The sequence below is a fragment of the Syngnathoides biaculeatus genome, chromosome 2 (assembly GCF_019802595.1).
Source record: "Syngnathoides biaculeatus isolate LvHL_M chromosome 2, ASM1980259v1, whole genome shotgun sequence".
In the NCBI taxonomy this organism is placed as follows: domain Eukaryota; kingdom Metazoa; phylum Chordata; class Actinopteri; order Syngnathiformes; family Syngnathidae; genus Syngnathoides; species Syngnathoides biaculeatus.
This window is the reverse complement of record NC_084641.1, coordinates 12265622-12283030: the sequence shown is the minus strand read 5'-3', so window position 1 is coordinate 12283030 and position 17409 is coordinate 12265622. Positions and strand designations below refer to the sequence as shown.

The 17409-nt window shown below is 43.0% G+C and overlaps 1 protein-coding gene across 3 annotated transcripts; it reads left to right on the top strand.

Moving 5' to 3' along the window:
• The first annotated feature begins 7617 nt into the window (after positions 1–7617).
• tardbpa (TAR DNA binding protein a) lies at positions 7618–16606 on the top strand. 3 transcript variants are annotated; one of them, XR_009797015.1, is made up of 7 exons: positions 7631–8371; positions 12655–12818; positions 13110–13250; positions 14297–14467; positions 14553–14637; positions 15506–15639; positions 16292–16606. XR_009797015.1 is itself a non-coding variant. In XM_061834032.1 (6 exons), exons 2-6 carry the CDS (start codon positions 8131–8133, stop codon positions 15036–15038), a joined length of 1203 nt encoding a protein of 400 aa, XP_061690016.1. In that variant the 5' UTR covers positions 7618–7796; positions 7960–8130; the 3' UTR covers positions 15039–15499. The 3 variants fall into 3 exon arrangements, 2 of the variants coding, with proteins under 2 accessions (XP_061690016.1, XP_061690010.1); XM_061834032.1 differs by lacking the exons at positions 15506–15639; positions 16292–16606 and having other exon boundaries at positions 7618–7796; positions 7960–8371; positions 14553–15499; XM_061834026.1 differs by lacking the exons at positions 15506–15639; positions 16292–16606 and having other exon boundaries at positions 7618–8371; positions 14553–15499.
• The last annotated feature ends 803 nt before the right edge of the window (positions 16607–17409 follow it).

The following is a 17409-nucleotide window of genomic DNA, read 5'->3' as shown; positions in this document are numbered from 1 at the left end:
CACGCATCCTGAGAATAAACACAAAAACATCACTTCCCTTTTCCTTCAACAATATGGCCTCTTGAATAACAAAAAGGGCTATAAAAACCACACACACACTAAAGACATAAATCTCCATTTCTGACTAATAGAATATGTGTGTATGGAAAAAAAAAAAGCTGTTTGAATGGTGAGGCTGATTTGACCTGATCATTAGAGAGGGGAAGGAGGTTTGACCTGATATTTCCTCTGTTGTTTGCTCAGGAAAACAGGGCGTTATTGTATAAGGGCCCTTAAGATAAATAAGCCCGCTGTTTCCATGGCAAAGACACAAACACTAACTGCTGAAGACAAAAGAGCTGAAGACAATAAATCCAAAACTGTCACTTTTGTTTGTTTTTTTTGAGTGTGTCTCTTTTTTTTTTCTTTTTTTAGGGGAATACGCCTGCCAAACAAGAGGTAATTTTTTCCACTGAACATGAAATGTGAGCTTTTTGTCTTTCTGAACAGGACATGTTAGTTATTATTTTTCCAGTGCCCGCCGTGATAATAGGAATAACTGACACCACATTTTGCCTTAGGATCAGGAAACTCCTTGTACAGCTGTATACATGTTTTGATAACCTCCCAAAGAAAGGCTATTGTTTTAAATTCCAAAGAATGTTTTGTCCGGCCTTGATATTTAAGTGAAAATCCATCCCAGTCTCTCTTTTTTTTTCCAGGCTTCACAGTTGAAGCAAACATGTCCTTTGCCTTATTCATGAGGTCACCAAAAGTTCAGCTCATTACAACAACTCTGGGTACAAACTGTCATTAGAATTTAATACCATACATGTGTATATTAACATTAAAAGGAAATCAGGATGACTTCAATGTAAGAAAAAAGGATTCAGGTTTTCATCACTGTGAGAAAAATGTCTCTCCAACACTGCTGCTGCATGTTCTCCTCGTTAGTGACGAGGATGCGAAGCGGCCTTATCATCAGCGGACAAGCGCAAACATGGGAGACTTTACAGTCCCTCATCCAAGCCACCCAGATTACTGGCCTTTAAAAAGCCCAAAGACACCGGTAGCGCTTTATCTTGACAGTTTGCACCCCTTTGTTTGCCTTTTCAGTGAAGCGGGACAAGGAAAGAAGCGCCCCGGCGAGTTATGTATTACTACCATCGAGTTGTTAATGTTCACTGCGTCTTTGCGTTTTACGTCTTTGTTGCCGGCCTCTATGTGGTGCGCCACATGGAGAGGCCTCCAAGTCTCTCCTTGCTGCTAGAGTAGTTTCACCTAAGTACAAGTTAGCACAGAGCTCGTTGACACCATCAACAACAACAACAACAACAACATCAACAAACAGGAATTGATGGTGAGGGTTTATTAAAGAGTTTAATTGCTCCTCTTCTTGAGTAGCTGACAGTTGCGGTTAATGAGAGAGGGAAAGGAGGCACATGCTGTTGGCAGCCAGTTTCACTGCACAAGACAGAAGTGTGTGTGTGTGTGTGTGTGTGTGTGTGTGTGTGTGTGTGTGTGTGTGTACGTTTGTGATCAATTCATTATTGTGTATGTCAGGTATTCTGCACTTTTTTTTCCATTTTCTTATAAGTTTCATTTGTCTAGGATAAAACGGATCATATTACCTCTCAATTTTTATGCCTCTGTCTTTCTGCTTGCCTGCCTTTCTATTCGCTGATATTATGAAATTTCTAAAGGTAGTGGTGAGCAATTATGTTCCCAAAAATTGTCATGATTACTTTGAGCCATATGGTAAGCACCATGATTAATCAAAATTATTCCTCATGCTCGGGACAAATCTTGATTTTGAATGCACTAATTTTTAACAAAAGCTGTGAAGAAGCCTGGCAGGAGCACATAAGACAAGCGGCGTGGTTGTGGTTGACCTGTAACAAAAGGGACTCAACTTCAATTCCCTGGACTTGCATACTAAATTAAAGTCTGTGGACCGCTGTCGTTGCATTTCAGTTGTACAGACTACAACCAGATTAAGAAACATCCTACTACTATCCAGCAGTGTCAAAGAATCGCTGTCAGCACATCAGTTCTGATACAGCTTCTGGATTGGTTGTGAGAATATGGAGCTCGGTGCATGTACAGAATATCCATACAGCCATTTTCTTCTCCGCTTATCCTCACAAGGGTTGCGGGGAGTGCTGGAGCCTATCCCAGCTCTCAACGGGCAGGAGGCTGGGTACACCCTGAACTGGTTGTCAGCCAATCACAGGGCACATGGAGACAGACAACAGTCGCACTCACAATCACACCTAGGTGCAATTTAGAGTGTCCAATTAATCTTGCATGTTTTGGGGATGTAGGAAGAAACTGGAGTGCCCGGAAAAAAACACATGCAGCCACAGGGAGAACATGCAAACTCCACTGAGGCGGAGCCGGGATTGAACCTGGGACCTCAGAACTGTGAGGCCAACACTTTCCAGCGGCGTCACCGTGCCGCATGTACAGAATAGTGTATGCAAATGCCAGAAACTTTTTCTTTGTCTTTGTGATTATTACTTTTCACCAAATAGGACATCTGCATTAAACTTCTCATAGTAGTGGCAACTGGGGAGTAGGATGTTCCAGGTAATTGCCCCCCAAGTGCCCCACCACTGAGTGCGGTTTCACACGCAAACACACAATGACGAGCCATGTACAGTTGTCCAAAGTCAAGCAAAGACAGGATATCTCAAAAATTGGGCCGCTTCCTTACATTTTTTTTTCATGTGGGCTGCAGCAGGGCTGGCTCAGGTCCAACCAGAGACCTCCCTGACATTGTCACGCACACACATCCGAGGTTTAGCAGGGGAACACTGCGACCAGGAGGACTTTTGTGGAGATGGTTTAGTGGCCCAGACAGCAAGGGGAAAAAAGCAAAGCTGTTCTTATCAAAGTTACAATGATCAGGCCAGAATCACACGTAAACGTGGGTAGAAACAGACACCACCACAACCACCATCAGACGCTTACTGTCCCATTCATAAATTTCTCCAAGGGTATTTCTGAAACGGAGGGCCGGCCCGCCCCTTTTACTACTCCAGCTCAGCGGGCACATGTGGGAACAATTAGGCTTGGAGGCAAGTTTGGCAAAGGTCCGTAGCAACAGCTGCAGATGTTTTTATTTACCTTTTGCTCTGCTGCTGGATAATGTCATGAGCACATCTGCTACTGTGCAACGTAACTGCGGTTACATGCGTGGTTGACCCATAATTCTGTAATTACCCACCAAGCGAGATGAAGAGGCCCAGCAACCACTCAAACCCACACGTAGCCTTCCTCCCCCTCTTCCTCCGCGCGGCCCTCCAGTGGCGTGAAGCTCCGTCGGCTGTGCCAAAAGCCAAAAGCCCGGCGCTGAGAGACGTGCACGAGAGCAGAGGAGGCTGGAGATGCCTAAACTTGTCTTGAGCATCAACTCACTCCATTTTGTTGTTGTGAGGTGTCAGTCCTGGTTAACTGCACGTACAATCAATTGGCTTTGATTTGGAATGAGCTGAGATAATAAGTTATCCGATTATATTCAGCGTTTGTAGTTGCAATGAGCTCTTCCCAGGTTTGCAGGGCCATATCAATTAATGGCTACAGTCAATGAAACTCAATTTATAGAGCACTTAAGAAAACAACCGCAGCTGAAAGAAAGGGCAAACAAAATTGGAAGTAAACAAAAAGCAATAATAAAATAATCATATTAATGAATAAATTAGTTATCTTCCATATTGCTTACCCTCAATAGAATCGCAGCAGATTCTGGCCGAGAGGCGGGTAAGACCCTGAACAAGTCGCCAGCGATATGGCAGGGCATCTATCAACAACTATTCACGCTCACATTCACACCTACAGGCAATTTGTCTTTGCTTAATCTACCGTGCATATTTGGGGGATACCCAGGTAAATTCCAAAAAGACATGGCGAAAACAAGCAAAGTCCATGAGGCCAGATTTGAACCCGTGTCTTCAGAACTGTGAAGCAGACACTCACCAGTTGTTCCACTGTTCCAGCAATATAAATCTACCTCTTTAAAAACTTTAAACCAGTGAGTGACCCTCCGACAGTGCAGTGCACTGTCACAGTCTTTATGTCGGTTGCCTGCTGTCCGGCAGCGGCCTATTGGTTCTTCAATAGTGCATAAAGTGCTGGATTCCTCAGAGGAGAGGAGAGGAAGAACCAATTGTATTCCTGCTTGTCACATGCTCTACATTTTTTGCCATGTTTTGAGTAGAGGACCAAGAGCAACATGGTTGAAGTTTCAACTCACTAGTGTCGGGGTACCAATTTATATATATAATGTCACATTAGAAGATGCACAAAGTGTGTTTGAGATATTAACTAATCTGCAGTTTTCACAGTTTGAAAAAAAAAAAACATTTTAATTGTATTTATTGGTTTTACATTATGAAAATTGGTCACATCCCATTCCCCCTTGTCTTTCTTTCTCTCTCTCTCTCTCTCTCTCTCTCTCTCTTTGCAGCAGTATTCTAATATTCACTATTCTGTCACTATGTATTTAAGACATTGGATACTTTGGAATTGAGAACGGCGATTTTTTAACAATTAAAAAAACAAAATGAGTTTTGTTTTCCTTAAAAAAAAATGAAATGTCTGTGTGTGTGTGTGTGTGTTGTGTGTGTGTGTGTGTGTGTGTGTGTGTGTGTGTGTGTGTGTGTGGTGTGTGTGTGTGTGTGTGTGTGTGCGCGGGTGTGAACGTGATGGAAATTCTGACAATTTGCGGAGCAAATGCATCCTTCTAAAGCAACCTCAAAGCAGACAATGAAAGAAGGAGTTGTTTGTAATAATGATGAGTAATTATCAGCATTGACAACGAAGACCATATATGGATCACTTCACAGGAGCAGTGTTGGGGAGGGGTGGGGGGCACCACACTTAGCATCTCCCAGATGTGCAAACCATATGTTGTGACTGAAATTAAAACAAAATAGGAACAGTGGAACATGAAAGGGATTTTTAACTTTGTAAAGAAAGTTAACAGTCACTGCAGATAGGGTGATGGCCGAGAAGACGCCACATGAAAGAGGCGAGGATGTTGCTGCGCTTTTTGAACCTCTTATTCCTGTTTCCTGCTCATAAGTTCACTGAGCAGATGGGGACCAAAGACACGAGGAAGTTTAGATTTTCTGCCCCACGGCTCATTGCATATGATGCATGCAAGTACATAACACTGCATGGTTATCATTTGCAGATGCTTGAGTGCACACCAGGAGGTCACACCAACAATGGGCCTCACCAGGACGGTCCTTCCGCCATTCGGCATTAATTCCTGACCTTTCGTGGGTAATACTTGTATTTATCAAGAGAAAAACAAACTCACTGCTTGGAATAAAGCAAATATTCCTCTCTGCCGCATCCGTGCTTTGCAAGGTAGGCTGTATGGGTAATCATGAAATGTTAATTGACTATAAGTGAGTCAGGAACGTCTTGAAAGAGAATACGTGTTAAACTGGTAAAGTGGCAAAACGAATTGTGGCGGAGTGTTGCCAACTAATCCAAGATGCTGAAAACAAAGACAATAGTGCCCTCTCTTGTTCTTTCAGTGTTCTGCAGGGATCTTTCACGGTGCTGCACTCCATTTGCTTGCTGTAACGCTCTCAAAATAAACGTATAATTCTGTCTTTATTCAACTACAAATCTTATAATATACGTTTATTGTCTCTGTCAACTACTTTTTAAAATCTTCTTTTCATTGTGTTGAAGGCAGTGCAGTGGAGTAACTGGAAAGCATTGGCCTCACAGTTCTGAGGACTGGGGTTCAATTCCCGACCTGCCTGTTAGAACTTTGCAGGTTCTGCCAGTTCCTGTGCGTGTTTTTTTTTCCTGGGCACTCCAGTTTCCTCCCACATCCCAAAAACAAGTGTTAATTGGAGACACTAAATTGCCCATCAGTGTGATTGTGAGTGTGACTGTTGTCTGTCTCCATGTGCCCTGCGATTGGTTGGCGACCAGTTCAGGGTGTACCTTGCCTACTGCCCAATGACAACTGGGATTAGCTCCAGCACTCCCGCGACCCTTGTGAGGATAAGTGGCTCCAAAAATTATTGGATGTATTTCCTGAAACACCTCATTTAAGTAACAACACTGAAAGCAACAGCTGGAACCCGTTTTTGTCATAGAATTAGTAAATCATGAACAATTGGCACATTGGATTTATGCTGCTGGTACAGGGTTCTGACAGGAGCACCTTACAGTTATTCATTTCCCGTCAAAATAAACAAACATTAACAAAATAATTTTGGTGACAGGACTATGCTTATATTTTAACCCCCTCAATCACATTGAAACATCATCAAATGTAGAGTCTTCTTCTTTTCCTTTCACCTTGTCCCGATTAGGGGTCGCACATACAACCTAATCTATGTTAAAGTTAAAGTCCAAATAGAAGCAGTGAAATGAACAAAGTCAGCACATAATTAACACAATTCACATCCTACCTACTCTATGTCAAAGTTAAAGTTAACATACACGCGCACACACACACAGTGCTTCAGGAAAGTATTCACAGCGTTTTCATGGTACAAAATTGAATAAATTATTTTTTCATAAAACACAACTCCCCATTATGACAATTCGAAAAAAAAAATTTTTTCAAATTGTTGCTCATTTGTTAAAAATGAAAAACTGAGGCAGCACATGTATATAAGTATTCGCAGCCTTTACTCAATATGTTGATACAGATTCATCAGTAATTACAGTGTGACTATGATTCCACAAGCTTGGCATACCTATCATTGGGTAGTTTTTTTGCATTTTCCACATATTCCACAGATTAAATTGCAAACAGGGGTCACAAAAATGTTGTTGTGATAAAGTATCTTCTGGCAGCACAGTGGGTCAGCCGATAAAGTGTTGGCCTCACAGTTCTGAGGTCTCAGGTTCGATCCCAGACCCGCCTGTATGGAGTTTGCATGATCTCCCCGAGGCTCCAGCACTCCCTGTAACCCTTGTGAGGATAAGCAGCAAAAGAAAATGGATGGATGTACAATATCTTCCCTACTAAAACTGACATCCAATTTGTATATATCTATATTAAGTGGAAAGATGCTAGTCTTCTTCCTGATGACTGTCTGGGCGCCCTTCGGATGAAACTCCAGCAAGCCCGCAATCCTTGAGAGGATAAGTGGAATAGAAGATAAAAGAATGAATGTTTACCACTAAAGTTCGGCACACATCTCCAACAAACTGCAAACAGACGTGAAGTAAGCTTTGAACGGTTTTTAAGTCCTGATTATTTTACCCCCAATTCTATGATTGAGCATTTTAGAGCATTGCCAATGTTTCAGTGGTCTTTCTTGCCTTGAACGTTTTTAGTAGTTATATTTTTCTCTACTTGATTTTTTTTTCTTTATTTTGCTCTTTGCTCGTTTTAAAATAATGTAAATTACATTGAGTTACCTCGTATATAAAATTTGCAATATAAATACATTTGTCTTGCCTTGCCTAATACCATGAGAGGTCACTTTGAGTGCAAAAACGAAGAGTACATCAAGCGGTAAAAAAAAAAAAAAAAAAAAAGTAAAAAAGAGTGATGAATTTGCCACCTCTAATATGGCGTCGTTGCTATCGCACTAACCACCGCGAAAGCAATCATTTACATATGTAAATCTATGTCAGCCCTGTAAAATTCCAGCGTACTCATTGGGATGACGTCAGTCTAGATGTAAGCAGCCATTTTGTTAGCTAACTGTAGGTAGCCGCTGGCGCGTGTCGTTGCTAATTGGGTGCGTTGTGCGTAGCACAGCTTGGACTTTCAATTTCACCGTCGTGTTTCGAAATTTTACTTGTACTTTTCGACCGTAAGGCCGCAGGTAAGAAGACTGCGTTTATATACGTTAACTGCGAGTCCACAGCAAAAGTGGATGCTTATTCATTTCTCAAACGCGCTTCCGTTTGCTAGCTTTGGTAGCTAGCTAGCTAACGTATTTGCCGTCGACAAAGGAGCTAAGTGACGCCTTTCGTCCTTTTCCCCAGGTCAATAAAACCAAACGTTCGCGCATACAAAAGTCACAAGGGTGTCGACTTTTCGGAATTTCTTGCATTTCAATTTGCTTCACGGGGAGCAAATTCGAGTTGCGTGTGTAGCTCCCTCGTAGTGAGGTAGCACCCAGAGGCTTCAAGCTGGCTACCGGCCTTTCAGAGAACATGTCCGAGTTGTACATTCGGGTGGCAGAAGACGAGAACGAGGAGCCGATGGAGATTCCGTCGGAAGATGATGGCACCGTTTTGCTGTCGTCTGTCGCGGCCCAGTTTCCAGGGGCTTGCGGACTCCGCTACAGAAATCCAGAGTCCCAGTGCATGCGCGGAGTCCGGCTTGTGGAGGGCGTCCTGCATGCGCCAGAGAGCGACTGGGGAAATCTGGTCTACGTGGTCAATTACCCCAAAGGTAAGGCCACTAACACTGATTCATATTAGTGGCTTTAATTTCAAAGTAGAAGTTTTTGCAAAATGGTAATTCGCAAGCAGTTTCTGTAAAAACTAACGTACTTGCTACTCTAATTCACACAAGGTGCTAACCTGTTTGGATAGTGGTCGTCTAAAAAGTATTTAACCTGTGGTCTGATTAATAAAATTTTTTTTATGTTGCTAAGTATTACTGTCTTTGTGCTAAGGCCACAGTTATTGCTGGTCTAAATTAGCCAAATACATAGAAAGAAAATGGTTACAGGAGGATAGTATACGCTGGTCAATTTACCTTCTGCAATCCAGTGAAAGTGCATTTAGTTGTTCTGTCTTTCGCTACACCAGTGCCATGGATGAGCAAAGATGGTATTTGTAGTGAACATCTTTTATTGGACCAAGTGAAGTTGGATAATTTTAGGCAGCACAGAAAATGTGTTTTAAGGAAGTGAAACGATTCCACGCAGGTTGGAACAGCTGGCGGAAGGTGTTTGGTTTGTTATGTTGCAGAAGAGTCTCTGCTAGGATGAAGGGCAAAGTTTATAAAACAGTGGTGAGGCCATGATGTACGGATTAGAGACGGTGGCACTGAAGAGACAACAGGGAGCAGAACTGCAGGTGGCAGAAATGAAGATGTTGCGGTTCTCGCTTGGAGTGAGCAGGTTGGATAGTACTAGAAACGAGCTCATTGGAAGGACAGGCAAAGTTGGATGTTTTGGATACAAGGTTTGCGAGAGGAGACTTCGATGGTTTGGACATGTCCAGAGGCGAGAGAGTAGTATATTGGTAGAAGTGTGCTGAGGATGGAGCTGCCAGGCAAAAGAGCAAAGAAAAGGCTGATGAATGTAGTGAGGGAAGACATGAGGACAGTCGGTGTTAGAGAGGTAGATGCACGAGATAGGCTTAGGGTGGAAAAAGATGACACGCTGTGGCCACCCCTAACGAGACAAGCTGAAAGGGAAAGAAGAAGAAGACACTTGAGAATTGCCCATGACATACTGTGCAGCAGTTTGAGAATTACTGGTCTATATACAACAGTACATCTGTAATACGGTTTGTACAGTGCAGCAGAAAATACGTACTCAACCACCAGTTGTGCAAGTTCTCCCACTTAAAAAGAGGAGAGTTCTATAATTTTCATCATAGGTATACCTTACCCGTGAGACAAAATGTGGGGGGATCCAGAATTTTTCATTTTTTTTTATATTCTTTTAGAATTTACAAGGAAAGTATTGTATAAAGAAGAAGGTGATTTATAAACAGGAATTTTTTTTATTTTTTTTTACACTGAACTATGTCTTCTTTAAGAGGCTCCATGTCCTCCCCTCGTTTACTGAATTGAGGTTTACATGGTTAGGGTATTTAGGGATGATCAGTGAGTTAAAAAAAAAAAAAAAAAACGATCTGATCACAAGATGGCGTAATTTCCATTTATATGGCTTGTTCATTTATAATATATACTTGTGTACTGAGTACTGTATTTTTTTAATCCATTTTCTGTATTGCCTATCCTCACTTGGGTCACGGGGGTGCTGGAGACAATCTCACGTCAAAATTATTCTCGAGCCTTTTAGACAAAAATTAAAACAAACACAAGGGGGCATTCGAGGATTGGCCACAAAGATATGGTTAGGTCAAATTAACATTACTACGTGACAGAAATAATGGGTACTAACTTACTGTAATAAATCTAAGACATACTCTTGATGACATGCTTACTTAAACTTTCTCACTGTCTTGGTTCTATGGACCCGTTTGCGTCTGGACTTTTCCTTTATTTTTTTCCCCTTCTTTCCCTGTGTTGGCATTTAGATGACATCCCCCACGAAGTAGGTGAGTTGTGCACAAACTCCAGATAACTTTCGTATTGTCTGAAACACTGGAAAATAGTCCCACACAGTGTTTTTCCCCTGACAAGATTGACAGTAAACTTTATTGGCCATCAGGTAGTTACTATACTGCGCCACAAGACACATGACAATGGTAAAAATTACCTTTTGAATTCATACACAATATCGACGCAGAGTTCAATCTCTTATGGAACCGATCGATGTAATTGATTGGCAGATTATGACATGAAATCCAATCTGATGATGGTAATTATTGTCCTAAACCGATCACAGCGATCATATCGGTATACAGTCTACTCATCATCATTATAAATGTTTAGGGTTAGGCTAACCCCTAACCTAACTTCACAACCTCAAATCGTCACACTCCTAAAACTCCACTATGGCCAAGACCAAAGAGCTATCGTAGAACATCAGAAACGTAGTTGTAGACTTGGACCAGGCTGGGGAAACTGAATCTGCAAATAGGTAAACAGCCTTGTGTGAAGATACTAGCTGTGGGAGCAATAGTCGAAAATGGAGGACATACAAGACCACTAATTTCCCTCAATCTGGGGCTCCATGCAAGATCTCACCCTGTAGGGTCAAAATGATCGTAAGAATGGTGAGTAAAAATGCCACAACCACACAGGGGGACTTTGTGAATGACCGGCAGAGAGCTGGGACCAGAGTAACAAAGGTTCCCATCAGTAAGACTCCACGCCGCTAAGGGCTCAAATACTGCATTGCCAGTCATGTCCACTTCCTTATACCTGTACATTTCCTGGTTGTTGAAGAGCATCTGGATGATCCAGAAGAACATACAGTCAGATTAAAGTAAAATTGAACTTTTTAGTGAAAACTGAAGTTGTTTGGTGGGGAAGGAAGGAAGGAAGGAAGGATGAGTTTCGGCCAAAGAACACCATACCTACTGTGAAGTAGGCGGAAGTAGAAACATTTATGCTTGGGGCTGTTTTTTTGCAAAAGGACCAGGACGAGTGATCCATGTAACGCAAAGAATGACTGGGGCCATGTATGATGACATTTTGAGTGAAAACCTCCTTACACAAGCAAGGGCATTGAAGATGAAACATGACTGGGTCTTTCAGCATGACAATTATCCCAAACACACCACCCGGACAACTGAGAAGTGGCTTGGTAAGTGGTAAGAACCATTTCAAGGTCCTGGAGAGGCCTTGCCGGTCTCCAGGTCTCAACCCCATCACCAAATCTTTGGAGGGAGTTGATAGTCTGTGTTGCCAAGTAACAGCCCTAAAACATCACTGCTCTAGAGGAGATCTGCATGGGGGAATGGGCCAAAATACCAGCAACAATGTGTGGAAAACTGTTTGAAGACTTCGAGAAAATGTTTACCCTTTGTCACTGCCAAAATTATATTCCAAAGTAGTAAGGTGAACGTTTGATGAAATGCTAATTTTCTCCCATAATTTTTGCTAATACTTGAAAAAAATCTGATTATGGTTTTTCTGAATTTATTTTTCTAGTCATTTTGTATCATATGTGAGGTAATCATATCAAGAAAATTTCAGGCCTCTCATCTTTTTAAGTGGGAGAACTTCCACTATTTTGACCCACCATAACACTGGTTCTCAAATGTTGTGACTGTACGACTAGCCTTTTCTCATTGTCACTAAGTGGTGCTTACTTACAAGTATTTGTAATAGAAACTTACAGTTCACGTGTAGGATTTGAAAATATTTTGTAACATAGTTCAAAATATGACTACACATGTTCAGTGCCTTTCAGTACACCTGGTTAAACTAAAAATGAACATTACAACTGCATGTGCACAAATTTAGTAAAAACTAAATGACAATTGGGGCGGCACGATGGAGGAGCTGTAAAGCGTTGGAGTTTGCATGTTCTCCCCGTGCCTGCGTGGGTTTTCTCCAGGCACTCTGGTTTCCTCCTCCTATCCCCAAAACATGCATGATTTGGAGACTAAATTGCCTTTAGGTGTGATTGAGTGTCTCCATGGCAACCAGTTCAGGTTTATGTTTACTGGCCAATGACAGCTGAAATAGGCTCCAGCACTCCCACAACTCTTTGTGAGAATAAGCGGCTAAGAAAGTGGATGTATAAATGACAGTCGCACAAATTTCAGCCACTAAATATCCCTTATATTGGTAGTGATCTCTTTTGGCAAGACCCTTCCACCGATGTCATGTTGGAACTTTATCTGGTCCAGTGGCCTGCAGAATATAAATACATTTACTGCGCCGCACCAAGGTCCATTTTGTTCCATTGATACCACTGACATGACAAACTGAGCATTGTCATCTCCTTCAAGGCAGAATTGGTGATGCACGTCATGTACTGTGTATTGGAGTTTTGCCTAATGTAATGTCACATTGCGATTTATGGGTCCTCCAAAGCAGAGTTTTCTTTTATTCCATCCATATTGTGACATCTTCTGCAGATAACAAAAGAAAGATGGAGGAAATTGATGCTGCCTCAGCTGTGAAAGTCAAAAGGGGTTATCAGAAGACGTCAGACCTTATTGTCCTTGGCCTTCCCTGGAAAACCACAGAACAAGACCTGAAAGATTATTTCACCACCTTTGGAGAGGTCATCATGGTACAGGTAGTGCAGCCCTTCCTACTTTGACGTTATATGCAGCACTGTGCAAAGGTCTTAAGTGACCACAAATATTTGGTGGTGTCAAGATGCTTCGGCCCTGAACAAAAAGACACACACCCAGGTGTGTGTGTGTGTGTGTGTGTGTGTGTGCGCGCGCGCGCATATATATATATATTTGTGTGCTACAAGTGGGGACCTTAAGACCTTTGCTCTGTATTGTGGTATTATTTTGCCAAATTTGGAATTCTCCTTGAAATAAATCATTATCAATCAGCAATTCTTTTTCCTCCTCAGATCAAGAGGGATGCAAACACGGGCAACTCCAAAGGATTTGGCTTTGTGCGCTTCACTGAATATGAAACCCAGGTTAAAGTGATTTCTCAGAGACACATGATAGATGGACGATGGTGCGACTGCAAGCTCCCCAACTCAAAGGTATCCACTTTTCGTCTTAACACAAGAAAGCGCTGACTAACTTTTACACCTAATGTCTGGGTGTAATGTGAATGGGCAGTTATTTACATTGTGTGCGTGTTTGAATGGCCAGGCAGGTGTTTTTGTGCTGTCTAAGTGACAGGCAGTTGTTTAAATTGTGTGAATGATCAGATGTAATCATATTGTATGCAATTGGGCAGACGGGTGTCTACCTTGTGTACACAGTGACAGGAAAAATTTGGTGAATTCTTTATAATTTCTCAAATGTGTGCACGTATCTAAAGCACAAGAATCAAGATCTGGTTAAACTAATACATGCAAACAATTTTTTTCCATAATTTTATAGAGCTTCACATCTCGACAGTCACAGGACAGGGATTAAACAGTGAACCAGATTTAATAACCGTCTCTGACTTATTTGGTAGAAGTAAGTAGCCAACTAATCGTTTCTTGTTAGTTACGGTATCAGATGTGCACAAACAACAACACAACAATTGGACGATTCTTATTTACAAAACAGTTGCAGTTCAGGAAGATTCCTGGACTTTTTGTTCCCTTCTGGTCATACACATCATCTCGGTTGATTTGAGGTCAGGACTTTGATTGGGCCACGCCAAACGGCATTTTCTCCTTCTGAAGCCATTGTTGATTTACTCCTTTTTGTTTTGGATCATTGTCCTTTTGCCCCACCAAATCCTCTTGACCTTGAACTGTTGGACAAATGACCTCAGAAAGCATGGCCATGCGTCCTCCACCATGTTTTACATTTGGAATCAGGTCTCAATGTTGGTGTTTTTCCCTCCCCACATGGTGGGCTGTGTTCATCCTAAAAAAAAAATACCAATTTGTGCATCAGTGTAAGAAATTGTAATGTGGTCACATACTTTTTCCTCGCACCGTGTGAAAATTGGAACACAGTTGTTTCTGTTGTGTACAAGTATGGGAATAGACGTGTGTGCATGTTGCATGTGAAAGGACAGAACAATATTTACACTGTGTATGCGATTGGAGCACATGATGTCATGCTTGGTTATTTTCCTGATCAGGCGTTCCCCGACGAGCCCATGCGGAGTCGCAAAATCTTCGTGGGCCGCTGCACGGAGGACATGACCCCTGATGAGCTGCGACAGTACTTCATGCAATATGGAGAAGTGACAGACGTTTTCATCCCAAAACCCTTCCGGGCGTTCGCATTTGTCACATTCGCCGACGACCAGGTATATAACCTTCCGACCGTCCCGCCCGTTTGAGCTTTTTTCAGAAACCCGGTCGTGACAATGTTGCCGGTTTTACTATCCTCAGGTGGCCCAGGCCCTGTGCGGAGAGGACCTGATCATCAAGGGCGTCAGCGTGCACATCTCCAACGCCGAGCCCAAACACAACAATAGTAGGCAAATGATGGAAAGAGGGCGCTTTGGGGCGGGCGGCTTCGGTCAGGCGTACGGCGCTAGTCGTGGCGGGTTGGGTGCGGGCGGAGGGGGGAAGGGTGGGGTCAACTTCAGCGCCCTGGGCCTTAATCCCGCAATGGTGGCGGCCGCCCAGGCGGCGCTGCAGAGCAGCTGGGGGATGATGGGCATGCTGGCCAACCAGCAGGGGATGACCACGGCGGCGGGGGGCACAGCCGCCACCACTCGGGATCAGACGTACAGCTCCACCAGCACCAGTTACAGCAGCCCCACCGCGGCCAGTCTGGGCTGGCCCGCGGGTACTAACTCGGCCTCGGGCAGCGGCTTCAGCTCTGGCTTTGGCGGCTCCATGGAGACAAAGTCTTCCAACTGGGGCATGTAGTTAAGTAGTTCAGTTGAGCTCCCCGGCCAGGGCTCGGGCCCCACTGTTAAATTTGTTAAATGTTAAGTTAAATGTTTGAAAAAGCCCAAAGCCTTAGTTGGACGTGTTGTTGAGTTTAGCGTGGCCCTCGGAGATTAGGCAAATGTCCAAATTCCCCAGCCCTGGTCTAGCCTAATCTGGTAAGTACTATCACAAAAACAAACAACCCCCCCCCCCCCCCCCCCCCCCTTAACAAGCAAGTTGAAAAATGTGACAGTAGTTATGGATGGGTTTAGTTAGCTACTTTTCAGAAAGTGACGCGTGCATGCACCGTTGATTGTAAAGGTGCGTGAGTACCACCAGACCGCTGGTTCCCCTCAAAGTGGGCTCGAGATCATTGTTGTATATGCAATGCATTTTTTTTTCTTTTTTCCCCTTCCTTCTGACCTAATCTGATGGAAACGCCTTGCCAACCATCTCTCCTGCAGTTAACCAACTGTTTCGCTCGCTCCCGGGAGGAAGCGCCTCACTGGCAGCAATGTTCTACAGATCTCAGTATCACGTGTAAACCCTTTGCCATCAGCACCACACAAGCTTCACTCTGCATTTACTGTGCTCCACGGTGGGTGTCACCTTCTAATTCCTCTCCCTTTGTCGTGGATGGACAACATGTCTGAGATCGATGAGTGGGATTTGGTGTGGAGCGAGCGATCGAACGAACGAGTGCAACGTGAACGAAAGCACGAGTGAGCAGAGACTGTTTGGTTTTTGTTGGCTTTTTTTTTTTTTTTTTTTTTGGAACGGGACAAATGCCTGCGAGAGGTGGAAGACGCTGTGGCTTTGTGCGAGTGTGCGTGTGTCATCCCGAGGACATCATCTCCCAGCCCAAGTAGTTGTTTTAGAACATGGTGAAAGCGCTTAAAGTATGTATCCTTCCAAAGCTTTCCTCTTGATGTCCAATTCAATGTGAATTGTGTGTCTGCCTGTGTGCTTTTCTTTTCCGTGTTACCTTGCATCCTCCATGTGTGGAAATTACACTGCTGCTGTTTGAGAGTTTGGAAGTGTGCTGACATGACAAATGTTTGACATGGTCCAGTTGAAAGTTTGAGTTTTGAATGAGGGTCTTTCCCCCCCCCCCCCCACCACCCCCCTGTGTTTTGTGAATTGCAATTGAAATAAAAGGAGAATTTGACTAGGTTTGATGCACTCTTCGCGGTGACTTCTTTTCCGCGGTCCATTAATTCAACTGCCGACGCTTTAATTCACATGTATAGGGGCCCTCGGACAAGGAACATCGAACCCAGGAGTCTCACGGGGGGAGTTGAAGACCGCGGGAGAGCCCAAAAAGGAATTTCAACATGAATGCCTTAAATTCAGAAATGGATCATCTTTATTCTGCCCGTGAGGAACCTTGGACCTTCCCATGCTTAGTGTCCCCTGAGTCACAGTGACATCTTGGAAAACTTGTCTGCGTTTCTCTTTCATTCTAAAGTACATTTTTGTTCACACGAGCTGAGCGTGTGAAGGGATATTATGGACAACTGACATCATTTAGTCTTGTGGCAAAATAAAACCTTTTGAGTTCTTCACCTGTTGTCTGTCATTGGAGATGAAAAGCAGATTATTTTTACACTTGCTAAATTTATTCTGAGCAAGTTTGTCCTCTTCCATTGCGTCGATTTATCTGCCTCCATTTTTTTTTTTTTTTTTTTTTTTTTTTCTCTAGTGACTTGTGTTAGGTGACCTTTAGTGGGCTTGATGCTGACCGCATTGTAAACGTCCAGGTTTTTCTGATTTTTATTTTTGAATGGATTGCTTAATGTTTGTGCAAACTTTAAGTTTCAAAATGGAAATGTTCCCTTTCAGATTAAAATTCAAACAGATATTACTCGCTTTATTTCATCCTTTGTCCTTAACTGTATCACATACCTGCATTGAAATTGGATTGGATCTGACTACTGCTTTGATGCATTTAGTGTTTACTTTGGTCTCGCTGTACTGCGATTGCAAACGTTCCCTTGAAAAGAAGCAGTGTACGCTCTTGGGGTAAGAAAACGGCAAATTTGATGACACCTAATGGGACGACCGTAGGACTCGTACCTGTTTTAAATGAGCCCAGATTTATGCCGTGATGTGTATTTGAATAAGAAAAACAAATTAATCAAACTTAGAAGTCAGACTGGACCCTAATGTGGGGTTTGACCTATTCTATCGGACATCAGCAAAATATGAACTATAGACACTACATTATCCAGACCCATATATTGTATATAACAGCTCCATTTCCCGTATTGCTTACCCTCACTATGTTCTTGATCTTATACCAGCTATCTTGGGGTGAGAGGCAGGTTACGCCCCAAACTGGTCACCCACCAATCACACCTAGGGGCAA